At 43.6% G+C, this 14,958-nt stretch overlaps 2 protein-coding genes across 3 annotated transcripts; both read right to left on the bottom strand.

Annotated features, from left to right (window-relative positions):
- Positions 1 to 2,300: 2,300 nt before the first annotated feature.
- ZNF157 (zinc finger protein 157) lies at positions 2,301 to 4,182 on the bottom strand. The gene is given in 3 exon segments (XM_059679828.1): positions 2,301 to 2,857; positions 2,859 to 3,772; positions 4,159 to 4,182. Coding segments are annotated over 3 exon segments (1,131 nt in total). The 3' UTR covers positions 2,301 to 2,664.
- Positions 4,183 to 4,695: 513 nt separating this feature from the next.
- Positions 4,696 to 12,664, bottom strand: KRBOX4 (KRAB box domain containing 4). Of its 2 annotated transcripts, none has more exons than XR_009450551.1 (5): positions 12,470 to 12,664; positions 11,111 to 11,282; positions 7,190 to 7,378; positions 5,124 to 5,263; positions 4,696 to 4,935 (listed from the first exon to the last, which is right to left on the bottom strand). XR_009450551.1 is itself a non-coding variant. In XM_059678932.1 (5 exons), exons 3-5 carry the CDS (start codon positions 7,202 to 7,204, stop codon positions 4,746 to 4,748), a joined length of 246 nt encoding a protein of 81 aa, XP_059534915.1. In that variant the 5' UTR covers positions 7,205 to 7,378; positions 11,111 to 11,282; positions 12,470 to 12,664; the 3' UTR covers positions 4,696 to 4,745. The 2 variants fall into 2 exon arrangements, 1 of the variants encoding a protein (XP_059534915.1); XM_059678932.1 differs by having other exon boundaries at positions 4,696 to 4,849; positions 5,124 to 5,250.
- Positions 12,665 to 14,958: the final 2,294 nt, after the last annotated feature.

The following is a 14,958-nucleotide window of genomic DNA, read 5'->3' as shown; positions in this document are numbered from 1 at the left end:
TGGGGACAGTTAGGGATGACCAGGCAGGCAGGCAGGTGAGCAATTGGAAGCCAGTGGTCCAGGATTATGAGAGGGATGTCCGACTGTCGGTTTAGGCCCCATCCCCAGGATCAGGCCTAAACTGGCAGTCAGACATCCCCCAAGGGGTCTTGGATTGGAGAAGGTGCAGGCTGGGCTGAGGGGACCCCCCTTTCCTGTGTATGAATTTTGTGCACTGGGCCTCTAGTTATTTAATAAAGTTGAAAAACTTCTATATTAATCAGAACCCAGCTAGGAGACAGAAACCATATCAATTATTTTAACAGAAATAACTTATTATGAAGAATGCTTAACTGGTTATGAAGTTATTAACCACATAAATGAAAAGACAACAAGAGAACATTAAAATTATCATGGAGGTAGCAACTGCAGAAAGCAGCCAGGCTAGGATAATAAGGGAAGAAACTGAAACTATTAAAAGTTAGAAGGTTGGAGGAGGGGGTCTCATGTGGTTGGGATTCATACCTCTAAGGAGGGGGCCCCAACCAGCTGAACCCCACGTCTCTAAGGGGTTGGGGTACCATGGAAAACTGCAAATGTGTGAATGATGGAAAACTGCAAACTGGATTAAACTGCTGCTACTCTGAGGAACTACTGCCACATTGAAGAAGCAATGCTGGCCTGATGCTCAGATAAACAGGGAGGCCCAACAGGTAGCAGCTGGCAAGACAGAAACATGTTTTGTACAGTCACGGCCCCAGCATCACAAAGCACAGTATAGAAGGACAGGTTTGGAGCTGGCGCACAATAACCTAATAACTGTCACACTGCCTATACCCTGTGACCCATCAGTTCCACTTCTAGATACTCAACACAGAAACAATACAAATGCCTTTCACTAGGTGAATGGAGACATAAATAAAATAAACCAGACCTATATTTATCAACATGGCTAGATCTTGGAAAGAAAATATTTCATTAAAAAGGCAAGCTATGGAAGTTTAAACATAGTGTGATACCACATGTTAAACTTTTTAAAAGCAATATCCTAATATGTAAAAACCCTGGGTCCGTCACATCCACAATGACCGGGAGGCTCGACCATTCACCAGGCTGCGTGCACAGCAGGTGAGCAGGCTGAACTGCTGACCTCTTGGAGAGAGAGAGAGGTGGGGCTGATCAGCAGTGGCAGCAGCTGCTGGCGAGGCTGGGAGAGAGAAGCAGGGTGATCAGACCCTGCTTCTCTCTCCCTCACCAACAGCCAAGCCTCTCTTTCTCCCAGAGGTCAGCAGTTCAGCCTCTTGCCAGCAGCCTGGGGTGGCTGCTGATCAGCCCCGCCTCTATGATCAGGCCCAAAGATGCTGACTGGCATAGAAACCCACCAATCAGAACCAAATTGGCCGGCAGAGGAGGGAAGTTGGGAGCAAGATCAGGCTGGCAGGGGAGGGCAGTTGGTGGTGATCAGGCCTGCAGGGGAGGGCAGTTGGGGACAATCAGGCCAGCAGGGGAGAACAGTTGGGAGCAAGATCAAGCCAGCAGGGGAGAGCAGTTGGGGGCAAGATCAGGCCAGCAGAGGAGGGCAGTTGGGGATAGTCAGGCCAGCAGAGGAGGGCAGTTGGGGGCAATCAGGTCAGCAGGGGAGAGCAGTTGGGGGTGAGATTAGGCTGGCAGGGGAGGGCAGTTAGGGGTGATCAGACAGGCAGAGGCAGTTGGGAACAAGACGAGGCCAACAGGGGAGAGCAGTTGGGGGCAACCAGGCCAGCAGGGGAGGGCAGTTGATGGGGACCAGGCTTGCAGGGGAGGGCAGCTGGGGGCCATCTTGCCGGCAGGGGAGGGCAGTTGGGGGCAGCCAGGTTGGCAAGGGAGGGCAGTTAGGGGCAACCGGGCTGGCAGGGGAGGGCAGTTGGGGGCAATCGGGCCAGCAGGGGAGCAGTTACGTGTTAATCAGGCCAGCAGGGGAGTGGTTAGGGGGTGATCAGACTGGCAGGCAGAAGCGGTTAGGGGCAATCAGGCAGGCAGGCAGGTGAGCAGTTAGGAGCCAGCAGTCCCAGATTGTGAGAGGGATGTCCCAGATTGGAGAGGGTGCAGTCTGGGCTGATGGACACCACCCCACCCCCAGTGCACAAATTTCGTGCACCGGGCCTCTAGTATCATTATATATTGCAGCATTCATATTATATTTAAAAAACTCAGCATAGATGAAAATTCTAAATGTTGAAAAGGAAACTTTAACTTTGGAGGAAAGTATAGAATATTATCACCCTAAAACTGACAATTAAAACATAAAACCTGAGCAGAAGAAAATTAAGGAGCCTGACACAGTCTGGGGGAAGATCTTTGCAACACACATGACTGGAAAATAATTTTTATAGTCTCATATATTAAAAACAACATCTAAACCAAGAGGTAAAAGATAAACTGCCCATTAGAAAACAATGAGCATAAGGATATGAACAGTCAGTCAATGCAGCAATCAACAGAGAGAAAAATGTTCAACGTCACCACTAATTAGGGAAATCCAAATGAAATAAAAACAATGAGCTCTCCCCTAAGGGGATCAGGACATATTTTCACACCAATGTAGGAGCCAAATTGTTACAAGTGCACTCTGTGTGCCCTGGTGATCAAATGGTGAAGGGACCCTTCACAGAGAAGCTTTCCCCATAGCATAAGGTAAGTGCCAACCTAATGAGTTCTCTGATGCTCTGTGAGGTGTGCTTTACGGCAGAAGGCTTTCCCACATTTCTGACATTCAAAGGGTCTCTCTCCTGTGTGAATTCGCTGATGTTCAATGAGGCGTACTTTCAAATAAAAGGCATTTCCACATTCACCACATTCATAAGGTTTCTCTCCAGTGTGAGTTTTCTGGTGTTGACAAGGATTTCTTCATACTAAAGATTTTTCCACATTCACTACATTCATAGGGTTTCTCTCCTGAATGCATTCTCTGGTGTTCAATGAGGCGTGCTTTAACATAGAAGGCATTACCACATTTACTACATTCATAAGGTTTCTCTCCTGTGTGAATTCGCTGATGTATCCCCAGAGATGAGTGCACCCTAAAAGATTTCCCACATTCATTACATTGATAGGGTTTTTCACCTGTGTGAGTTCTCTGATGATTATTGAGAGTCGTCTTCATTCTAAAGAATTTCCCACATTCTTCACATTTATAGGGTTTCTCACCTGTGTGTGTTCTCTGGTGTTGATTTAGAGATTTCTTCGCACGGAAGTTTTTCCCACAGTCACCACATTCATAGGGTTTCTCCCCGGTGTGAGTTCTCTGGTGTTGGGTAAGAGATATCTTAACGTGAAATTTTCTTCCACATTCACTACATTCATAGGGTTTCTCCCCGGTGTGAGTTCTCTGATGAATGGTGAGGGTTGCCTTCTCAGAAAAGGTTTTCCTACATTCAGTACATTCATAGGGCCTCTCTCCTGTGTGTGTTCTCTGATGTAGAATGAGTTGTGACTTCCTACCAAAAGATTTCCCACATTCATTACATTTAAAGGGCTTCTCCCCTGTGTGAGTTTTATGATGAGCAATGAGGTATGATCTTGCACTAAAGGTTTTTGCACAGTCATTACATTTATAGGGTCTCTCCCCTGTGTGTATTCTCAGATGTTCAATAAGGTTTGATTTCCTACAGTAAGTTTTCCCACATTCATGACATTCAAAGTTTTTATCTCCTGTGTGTGTTCTTTTATGCCCAACAAAGCCCGTTTTCTTGTAGAAGACTTTCCCACACCCATTGTATTCAAGAGTTTGATCCAAAGTTTGAATTGTCTTATGCTGAAGGTCATTATCATATCTGAGGGCATTACCCCCAACAGAACTGTTGCCACACAGCAGTGAGAGAGATCCTTTTAAAACAAATCATATCATATCACTCTTTCATTCAAAACCCAACAACGGCTTTCCCTGTCACAGTATAAAATTAAAGTGCTTAACACAGCCTATAAAACTCTACATAATTTGGCCCCTAGAAAACTTTCCAGTATTGCTTCTTAACACTCTCATCACCCATACTTAAGCCATACTGGCCTCTTTGCTATTACTGGGATATATTACTCAGACTAGGCTTGGAACTTACAGATATCTAACCCCAAAGTATTCAAAATCTACATGTCTCCATATCTCTCACTTCACTGATGTTGGTGCAATGATGTTAACCTCACCAAAAAAGTCTTCCCTGGCCACATTCCCTAAAAGCACCCCCCCTCCCATCATTATCTATCTTCTTATCTTGCATTGATTTTTCCCTACCAAATATTATGTATTTGTTTACTTCTGGTCTCTTTCCCTCATGTAGAATTGCAAGGAGAACAGTGATATTAGTTTATTCACTGCTGGATCCCCACACCTTTGCACAGAATGTGACCAGCATATAGTTGACACTCATGAATGAATGAATGGCTACAATTACAATAGAAGGCATCTGAAGCAATGGAGAGAAGGAAGGCATTGAGAACAATAAAGTGAGAGAGGCTGGCTAAGGATAAATGTCTAAGGTGAGGCAGGCAGGGACGGACAAGAGTGGTAAATAACCACAAAAACCAAGATAAAATAGGAGAGAACATCAAAGTGTGAGCATGATACTGGGATGTGATTTAGACATCTGAAATATACAGGTCTTCTGTTCTCCAGTCATTTTCAAAGAGCAAGGACCTCTAAGGAAAGATTCCTGAAAAGTACTGCTGAGCGATAACCTTAGACCTGAATTCCTGGGCTCTCATCTCCCGTTATCCATATGCCCAGTTCTTGCTCACTCACCTGGGTAACCATGGCCTGAGGATTCCTCCCCTAATATCCACAGCTCTTCGCCTCGCTCCAACTTGAAGATCATCTCTGGTTTGGCCACGCAGAGGCCTGTTAATGGGAAATGGCACAGGACATGGGCCAGGTTGTCTGAGCTTTAGGGCCTCTGATGGAGGAGGAAGGTGCATCTTCATGAGCTACACGAGGAAGGGGGCCCATTTAAACCTTTCATCGGGGGGAGTGAGAACACACACACTTTTCCTGGCGCCCCAAACTGACCAATCATCTGTGACCCTTGAATCTAAAACTAAAATATCATTAAACTCAACAACAACCAAAAAAGAAAACACATGCTACCAGGAGTTACATGGACAATAATTCTCACCCACAGATGCCAGGTTGCTGTAGTTCTCCAGCATCACATCCTTGTGCATGGTCCTCTGAGCAGGGTCCAGTCTGTGCCACTCCTGTCGGGTAAAATCCACAGCCACATCCTCGAAAGATACAGATCCCTGTAACAACAATCTGAAATGATCAGAATGGGACACATAGAAAAAATTTTTGGGAACTAATTCTCTCAAAAGAACACCATTAAGAATTTACTAGGAAAAAAAAGAATTTACTAGAAAAACTACACTGGAGCCCAGATGGTGTGGCTCAGTGGTTGAGCATCAACTTATGAGCCAGGAGGTCACAGTTTGATTCCTGGTCAGGGCACATGCCTGGGTTGTGGATTTGATCCCCAGTAGGCGGCGTGAAGGAAACAGCTGATGGATGATGTTTCCCTCTTGTCGATGTTCCTATCTCTCTATCCCTCTCCCTCCCCCTCTCTCTCTAAAAAATCAATAAAAATGGCCCTAGCTGGTCTTGCTCAGTGGACAGAGCTTTCGCCTGTGGACTGAAGCTTCCCAGGTTCGGTTCCAGTCAATGGCACATGCCCAGGTTGCGAGCTCAATCCCTAGTGTGGGGCGTGCAGGAGGCAGCCAATCAATGATTCTCTCTCATCATTGATGTTTCTATCTCTCTCCCCCTCTCTCTTCCTCTCTGAAATAAATAAAAATATATTTTTTAAAAAATATTTTTTAATCAAGAAAAACGTATTTACAAAAAAATATTTAAAAATAAACTGCTGTTGTTGCCTACCCCTGGTACTAAGCAAGAAACAGCACCTGATAAGGTGACTTGAATTTTGTAAAATGCATATTTTGTAAAATGCACAATTGAGAATATTGCTAGTTCCTCTCCATAACACTCCCTAAAAAAAGGCTGTATTTGAATAAGGCCCCGAAGAAAAGTAAGCCATGTCTGAACTGCAAACACCAATAGCTCTCTTGATGCCTTTAGCCCAGGGGTGGGCAAACTTTTTGACTCGAGGGCCACAATGGTTTCTTAAACTGGACCGGAGGGCCGGAACAAAAGCATGGATGGAGTGTTTGTGTGAACTAATACATGTTAACATTGCTGCTGGTGAAGGAGCGGAGGGGAAAGCAAGAGAACCCTCTGCTCTTTCGGCTCTGCGGGCCGGATAGAACAGCCGAACGGCCCGCAGGCCATAGTTTGCCCACGGCTGCTTTAGACCCTTCCGCTCTGTAGGGAGTAGCGATAGGGTTAAGCCTCAGACTGACCTGTTGGCAAAGCCACAAACAAGTCCCAGCTTAGAGGGCACAGCCCTCTTAGCATAATTAGGCTTGACCTTATGATGCTCCCTAGATCTTACCTGGGTAGCTAATGGGCTGAGGGAGGTCCAGCAAGTGCTGCCAAAACAAGTGAAACCCACAAGAACATTGTAACTATGGTGACCACTACCTTGTTTACCTCTGGCTATAAAATAAAGGCTCAGCTTGCTGTCTGGATCTCTCTCTGTGGCCTTAGCCAGGCACAGGAGATCCACCTAGACCCAGCTTATTCTCTTTATCTATCTTTTCTACATCCTTTGCCATCCCTCCTCAGGCTCACCGAACCCTTGGCTGAGCTGGCCCGGTACAATGCTCCACACGCAGATATAATTCTCAAAGTGTGTGCTACTTGTACTAACAAAGATGGAAGCCCAATAGGCTTATGACCAAAATAACCATGGTGACAGGGAGGGAGTTTATGCATAGATTTAACAACATGGACTTCCAGTCACCAAGGCAGACCTGGTGGCAGCAGAGTGCCTAATTTGCCAGCAGCAAAGAATAGCACTGAGTCCCTGATATGGCACCATTCCCCCGGGTGATCAGCCAGCTATCCAGTGGCAGGTTGATTCCATCGGACCACTTCCATCCTGGAAGTGGCAGCACATTATTCTTACTGAAATAGACAGTTACTCTGGATATGGATTTGCCTTCCCTGCACACAATGCTTCTGCCAAAACTGCCATCTGGGGCCTTATCCACTGATCAAGAAACTCACTTCACAGCAAATAAAGTGCAGCAATGGGTCCAAGCTCATGGAATTCACTTGTCTTACCATGTTCCCCACCATCCCGAAGCAGCTGGCTTGATAGAATGGTGGAATGGCCTTTTGAAGACTCAATTAGGCCTGCAGGACAAGATGGAGTTCCTGCAGGTCCCGAAGCACGAACTGCAGAGGGTCAGTGGCCATTGCAGCCTCCGTGGCTATACACAAATTTTCTTCGGGGCAAATCCTGTTGGTACACTAGTGGGGGGAGACAAATACGGGAACAAAAACTATGAAGACAACAGTTTTTTGGCTCTTACCAATGGGCTATATATACACAGTATTTCCTCACCCCTTATCCACAGGGATATGTTCTGAGCCCCTCCCAGGGCGGTGGTCGGCAAACCGTGGCTCACGAGCCACATGCGGCTCTTTGGCCCCTTGAGTGTGGCTCTTCCACAAAATACCACATGCGGGCATGCACGTACAGTGCGATTGAAACTTCGCGGCCCACACGCAGAAGTCGGTTTTTGGCCTGAGCGAGTCTATTTTAAAGAAGTGGCATTAGGAGAAGTGGGGGGTGTCGGTCAGTCCGAGGGGAGACGCGGCGCAGGCGGGCCGAGGGATACGCAGCGTGGGGGAGGTACATTGTTTTGAGGTACGTTCGCTGAGGTCGACCCCTTCCAACTCCCCCATCCACACTCCTCTATCTGAAACAAGTATACAAGACGAGTGTGGACGGGAGAGTTGGAAGGGGTCGACCTCAGCGAACGTACCTCAATCAGACTGAGGATGTTTTTAGCAAAGGCCAGCTTAGGAAGACCCTCATTAAGTTAATAACAATGTACCTACCTATATAGTTTAAGTTTAAAAAATTTGGCTCTCAAAAAAAATTTCAATCGTTGTACTGTTGAGATTTGGCTCTGTTGACTGATGAATTTGCCAACCACTGTCCCAGGGGATGCCTGAAACCACAGAGAGTGATGCAGCCAAAAGCCAAAGAACACCTTGAAGAGGCAAGGAAGGATGCTCCCCAGAGCCTTCAGAGGGACCATGGCTCTGCCAACGCCTTGATTTCTGACTTCTGGCCTCCAGAGATATGAGAATAATTTTTTTGTTGTTTAAATCCAAGTTTTTGGTCATTAGCTATGGCCAGCCTGGAAACTAACACAAATTTTATTGGGACCTGAGGCACTACTGTAATAATTACCTAAGAATGTGCAAGTGATTTTGGCTTGGGATAATGTGTAGAATCTGGAAGAATTTTGAGGTGTGTGACGCACAAAACCTAGATTGCCTGGAAGAGACTACTGGAAGAAATATGGACATTAAAGGCACTGCTGCCCTGGCTGGGTAGCTCAGTTAGTTAGAGCATCGTCCCCATATGCCAAAGTTGCAGGTTCAATCCCCGGTCAGGGCACATACAACAATCAACCAATTAATGCATAAATAAGTGGAACAACAAATTGATATTTCTCTCTCCCTTCCTCTCTCTCTAAATTCAATAAATAGGTTTGGCTTGGTGGTTGAGCGTCAACCTATGAACCAGGAGGTCAAGGTTTGATTGCACATGCCCAGGGTTGCAGGCTTGATCCCCAGTAGGGGGCGTGCAGAAGGAAATTGATGCTTCTATCTCCCTCTCCCTTCCTCTCTGAAATCAATAAAAACATATTTTTTAAATCAATAAATTAAAACATTTTAAAGGCATTGCTGCAGAGGGCTCAAAAGGAAGTGAGAAAGAGTAGAGCAAGCATCTATCATCTTAGAGAATAAGTGTATCATCATGAGAAGAATGTTAATAGAAATATGAACATAAAAGGTGTTTCTAAGGTAAGATTTCAGATGAAAATGAAGAACGAGTTACTGGAAACTGGAGAAAAGACTATCCTTGTTATATAGTGGCAGAAAACTCGATAATATTGTGTTCTATGGTTGTGTGGAAAAATAGAACTTATAAGGAATTAACTTGGACATTTAGCTGAGAGATTTTCAAGCAAAATATTAAGGGTGTAGCCTGTTTTTGTCTTGCTGCTTATAGCGAAAGGTGAGACAAAAGAAACATATTGGCTAAGAAGCTATTAAGCAAAAAAAGGAACCAATACTTGATGATTTGGGATATGCTTGTCCTACCCATAGTGTAAAAAAAAATTAGAAAATTCACTGTTCAGAACTAGTGCTATGGAGAGAAAGCCAAGAGTATAGCTAGATAATCTTTTCCTGAAGAGATGAGATATGTGATTCATGACCCACTGAACCATCTAGGAATAGAGATGGGATTATCCAGTAAAGATCTCTTGGCTGATGGGGACCCACACAGGAGAGCCACAAGCCTTTTGAGAATGTTGTATGTGCAGAAACACTGCAAGCTTGAACTGAAAGGGACAAATAAAGGACAAAAAGAGAAAAGGCTGTCAGGCTTCTAAAATATTACAGGTAGGAAACCATCTGATGGAACTACCTAGCTTTAAACATATGCTTGTAAAGAAACGAAGAATGACTTCCAGGGAAGAGTCAGAGGGTGGAGATGCAGGCCCAGAGGTAGAGAGAGGCCAATGGAGCAGTAGGTGGTACAGGGGTTGAAAATGGTGCCACAGGTCCAAAACATGGAGCCACCTCAGCCCCACAGGGCAGAGCATTAAGCCACAAAGAATTATTTTCAGGCCTTGTGTACGGATGTTGCTGTGAACAAAACTAACTCCATTTTTGTGTTCCTCGTTTCTATTCAAGTTTTTCATGCTATGAACTCTGACCAACCTCACTGTTCTTAACCAGCACACCAAAGCTTTATAGTTAATGATTATCTGTGTTTCTTAAACCTACACAATGTAGCTGTAAAGATTCTTGTCAGTAGTGGCCAGAATGGCATGGCAACCAAGATGAATATCAAACTAGTATTAGCATCAACTCTAAACACTCATCTATTGCAAGGCCACCAGGAGGTATGGCTCCTGGCACATACTGCATTATTTGTCCCTTTTTCTTGGCAATCATTAATACCTAAGCTATACTATACTAGTAAAAAAGGTAATGGAACAGCAGTCTGATAGCAAAGAATATCTTCACAGACTGATAAGTCACCTGCCTGCTCCAATCCTATCCCTGTAAGGAACTTACCTTATAATAAATTCCATTATCATCTATAGAATTGCCTGCATCATTTTTTGGTCTCAATAAATCCTCTCACCTGGCCGGTGTGGCTTAGCAGTTGAGCATATCGACCCATGAACCAAAAGGTTGCAGGTTCGATTCCTGCTCAAGGCATATGCCCGGGTTGTAAGCTCAATCCCCAGTGGGGGCCATGTAGGAGGCAACCAATCGATGATGTTCCTCTCTCATCAATGTTTCTATCTCTTTCTCCATCTCCCTTCCTCTCTGAAATCAATAAAAATATTTTTTTTAAAAAAAAAGAAACCCTCTCTTTACAGTGGTCACTACACTGGTGCTCCATCCTCAGACACCTTGAAACCTAATGGAATTGCCATGCTCAATTTCAAACTTGCTTAGGACCAGTGACCCTTCGATTCCTTCCAATTTCTCCCTTTGGAATAGAAATGTCTATCTTATGCCTGGTCCACCATTGTACCTTGGAAGCATCCTTGTTTTTTAATTTCACAGATTCACAGATGGAAAGAAAGTTTGTCCCAGGATGGATCATACCCAGTCTCATCCCATCCATACTTGACTTAGATAGTTTAAATAATAAGATCTAGGGCTTTTTGAGCTGATGACACTTAGATGAGATTTTGGACTCAGAGTTGATGTTATAATGAGTTAAGACTTTTGGGGCTGTTGAGAGGTGGTGAATTTATTTTGTACCTGGGATGAACATGAATTTGGAGACCAGAAAATGGACTGTAACGGGTTGAATGGTGGACCCCCCAAAAACATGTCCATATGCTAACACCTGGACTCTGTGAATGTTACCTTACTTGGGAAAAGGATCTTTGCATAGGCAGTTAAGGATCTTGAATTGAGACCATAGTGAATTACCTGGGCGGACCCTAAATCCAATGACAAATGTCCTTATAACAGACAGCAGAGGAGAGGGGAGTGATGCTGTGATTCCTGGGCACCATTCAGGTCGCCATCACATTGGCCAGGAGGAGCAGCATGGTTTTCACGGTGTTCACGGCAGGTGATGATGAGCAATCTACACAGATGGCTGCAAGTTGGGAAGATGACAAAGTGACAGAAGCATCCTCAAATAGTTCTGTTGCTGTTAAAATCAATACCAAAAGATGCACTCACTAAAAGTTGAAACATCAGCTGCAAATGGGAAACAGTCAGGAAGTTTAGTCTGTTTTCATCCCTCATTTGAACCCTGTAACACTTCTAAAAACTCTCCATCCAGCCCTAACCAGTTTGGCTCAGTGGAGCATCGGTCTGTGGACTGAAGGGTCCCAGGTTCAATTCTGGTCAAGGGCATGTACCTTGGTTGTGGACACATACCCAGTAGGGAGCGTGCAGGAGGCAGCTGATCGATGTTTCTCTCTCATCAATGTTTCTGATTCTCTATCCTTCTCCCTTCTTCTCTGTAAAAAGATCAATAAGATATATTTTTAAAAATTTAAAAATAAAAACTCTCCATCCAGATTTTGTGATACACCGCTCTTAATACAGTCATGTGTATAAACAGGAAGAGAAAGTTCAGGACCTATCACTCCCTCTCAGAAGCCTAGTCAATGTTCAAATAAGAGACTTACCCAAAACCTCACTGTCAATAAAGATATTTTTAAAAAAGGACAAGACGAGCAACCTAGCAAGACAGAAAACTTTTAAATAAATAAATAAGCCAGTCCCAAAAGATTACATATGGTATGATTCCACTTGTATAACATTTTTTATTGATTTCAGAGAAAGGAAGGGAGAGGAAGAGAGATATAGAAACATCAATGATGAGAGTGAATCATTGGTCAACTGCCTCCTGCACGCTCCACACTGGGGATTGAGCGGGCAACCCAGGCATGTGCCCTGAATAGGAATCAAACTGTGACCTCCTGGTTCATAGGTTGATGCTCAACCACTGAGCCATACCACCAGGCTAACATTCTAGAAATGACAAAATTATAGAGCTGGAGCACAGATTGGTGATTGCCAGGGGTTAAGAGGGGAGTGGGAAAGAAGGGAAGTGGTTGTGGTCATTAAAGGACAACATGAGGGATCCTTATAGTGATGGAAATGTTCTGTATGTCAATATACTGATTGTGATATTGTATCAAGGTTCTGCACAGTGCGACCACTGGGGGAAACTGGGGCAACAGTACATTACATTTGAATCTACAATTATTTCAAAATTAAAATTTACCTAAAAAAATAGAAAATAGGAAACAGTAGGCTCTTCCTCCTTACCTTAAATGATCTGTCAGGTTGTCCCGGAACCAAGGCAGAGAACCTCTGGAGTAATGTCTCATTAGCTGGCATGTTCACCCTGGGTCTCAGCCCACCTTCCAAAGCTAGATGGGTGTCTGTATGTGGGCTGCTGTCAGAATGAATGGAAGATCCTGCCACCTCCAGGAAGGAGAAAACTCAACAGCTCCACAGAGACCCCGAGGACTCCTAAAAGGATAGTATCCATGTTATCTGTGTCATTCCCTATTTACCTCACAAAGTTCAGCAAACCCACTCTGAGGCTTAGTCAGGGTCGATTATTTAAACAGTCATGAGTGTTGGAGTCAAATAAATGAGCTGAGTCTCTTATCCTTGGTTGGCTCCACAGGCGGCTTCACACAATACCCAGCCAGCCTATCCCTTAATTCCAGGTTCAAGGCAGATCTGGGTTGAGGGGAGGGCAGGACTGGAGCATTGAAAGGTGCTGAAGCCTCCTGGAGTGGGTGGGGGAAGGACTTGTCCATAGGAACCTGGTGGGTGACTGTAGAGACAGGAAACCTGGAAACCTAGTCATCTGAATGAATGACACTCTTCTGCCATCGTGAATTATTTTGCCATTTTAGGATGAAAATCCTTAAAATTCTTATACAGAAATCTCTTAGCCTCTTCTTCCCACATGAAAATGATTCAACATCAATATTATTATTTATTAAATCGACAAATTGGGGATGGAGGAAACATGCTACTAACTTACAGGGGGGAAAAAAGCCTTTGGCACAAGTCAGCAATCATTACTAATAAAAAACTAAAATTAGGGAAGAAATAATTACTTACATTTCACAAAAATCATTTACAAAACATAATCATGGAATCCTATGCTAAAAAATAAAATGGTGAAGCTATTGCCGTTAAAATTAGCAACAAGATAGGGATATCTGGTACAATTCAAAATTGTTTTTCTGGCTTTGGCTCACACAATAGAAGATGAAACAATCAGAATAAATATTGCAAAGAAATGAAAATGTAGCGTTCTTTGCCAAAGATATGATTTTATACATAGAAACCCTACCAGACTCTATTAGAATTCATTGGGCCCTAACTGGTTTGGCTCAATGGATAGAGCATAGGCCTGTGGACTCAAGGGTCCCAGGTTCGATTCCAGTCAAGGGCATATACCTTGGTTGTGGGCATATCCCCAGTAGGGAGTGTGCAGGAGGCAGCTGATTGATGTTTCTCTCTCATCAACATTTCTAACTCTCTATCCCTCTCCCTTCCTCTCTGTAAGAAATCCATAATATATATATATATATATATATATATATATATATATATATATATTAAGGGGCTAGATACAAAATAAAATTATAAGATGGTTTTTCCTCTACAACAACAATGATAAAATGAAAATGGGGAAAACCCATTAGTAATGATAGCAAGAAATATATGAAATAAACTTTTAAAGAAATGGTACCTACAAAATTTTTAAAAGTTTAAAAAAACTGACAAATATGAAAGTCACATAGACATACCATATCCCTAGATGAGAAGATGTAATAGAAATGTCAACCCTTTCCAAAGCATTATACTGAAGTAATGCAAAGAATTAAAGAAGAAAACTTAAGCCGAAACCGGTTTGGCTCAGTGGATAGAGCGTCGGCCTGCGGACTGAAAGGTCCCAGGTTCGATTCCGGTCAAGGGCATGTACCTGGGTTGCGGGCACATCCCCAGTAGATGTGCAGGAGGCAGCTGATCAATGTTTCTCTCTCATCGATGTTTCTAACTCTCTATCTCTCTCTCTTCCTCTCTGTAAAAGATCAATAAAATATATTAAAAAAAAAAAAGAAGAAGAAAACTTAAACACAAAGCTCAATAATAAGATGGTGCATATAAAATTTTAGCTAAAGAGACTCTTAAAGGGAAATGCATGTTCTTAAATGTTTTTTCACAACGAAAGACTGAATATTGATAAATTAATGTGTAATTTAAGAAGTTGATAAAGAGATAATAGTACAGGTTCGAGCAGAAATTAAGGAAATAGATATATTAGAGAGGATCAACAAGGCCAAAAGCTGGTTCTTTGGCAAGACTAATAAAATTAGCAAACTTCTGGGGAGACTTATGGAAGAACAAATCTAAACAGACACACTACTTATTATTATTAAGACTTGGCAACAAGACACAGCAAGGAGTCTAAAAACTAACAACCCCAGAAACACCCATCTCTGTCCCGCGTAGACTCCCATTTACTAGAGTCTTTAATTCCCCACCAACAGACCCCACTGACAGTGTATCATTCCCAAAAGCCACCACCTCAAAATCACCTCAATGTCAAGTCACAAACCCTCGTGCACTCGCGTTAGCGCCGCGTGCCACCAACACTTAACGGCCTCTGAGGGACACTGTTGTTTCCTATCATCACCCCCGCCACTGCCCCTTGTGGGGTTGTCGGTTTTGCACACGATCTTTTTTTTTTTTTAATCTTTAAATTCTTTATTGGTTAAGGTATTACG

This window comes from Myotis daubentonii, chromosome X, assembly GCF_963259705.1.
Source record: "Myotis daubentonii chromosome X, mMyoDau2.1, whole genome shotgun sequence".
In the NCBI taxonomy this organism is placed as follows: Eukaryota; Metazoa; Chordata; class Mammalia; order Chiroptera; family Vespertilionidae; genus Myotis; species Myotis daubentonii.
This window is presented reverse-complemented; position numbering and strand designations above follow the sequence as displayed.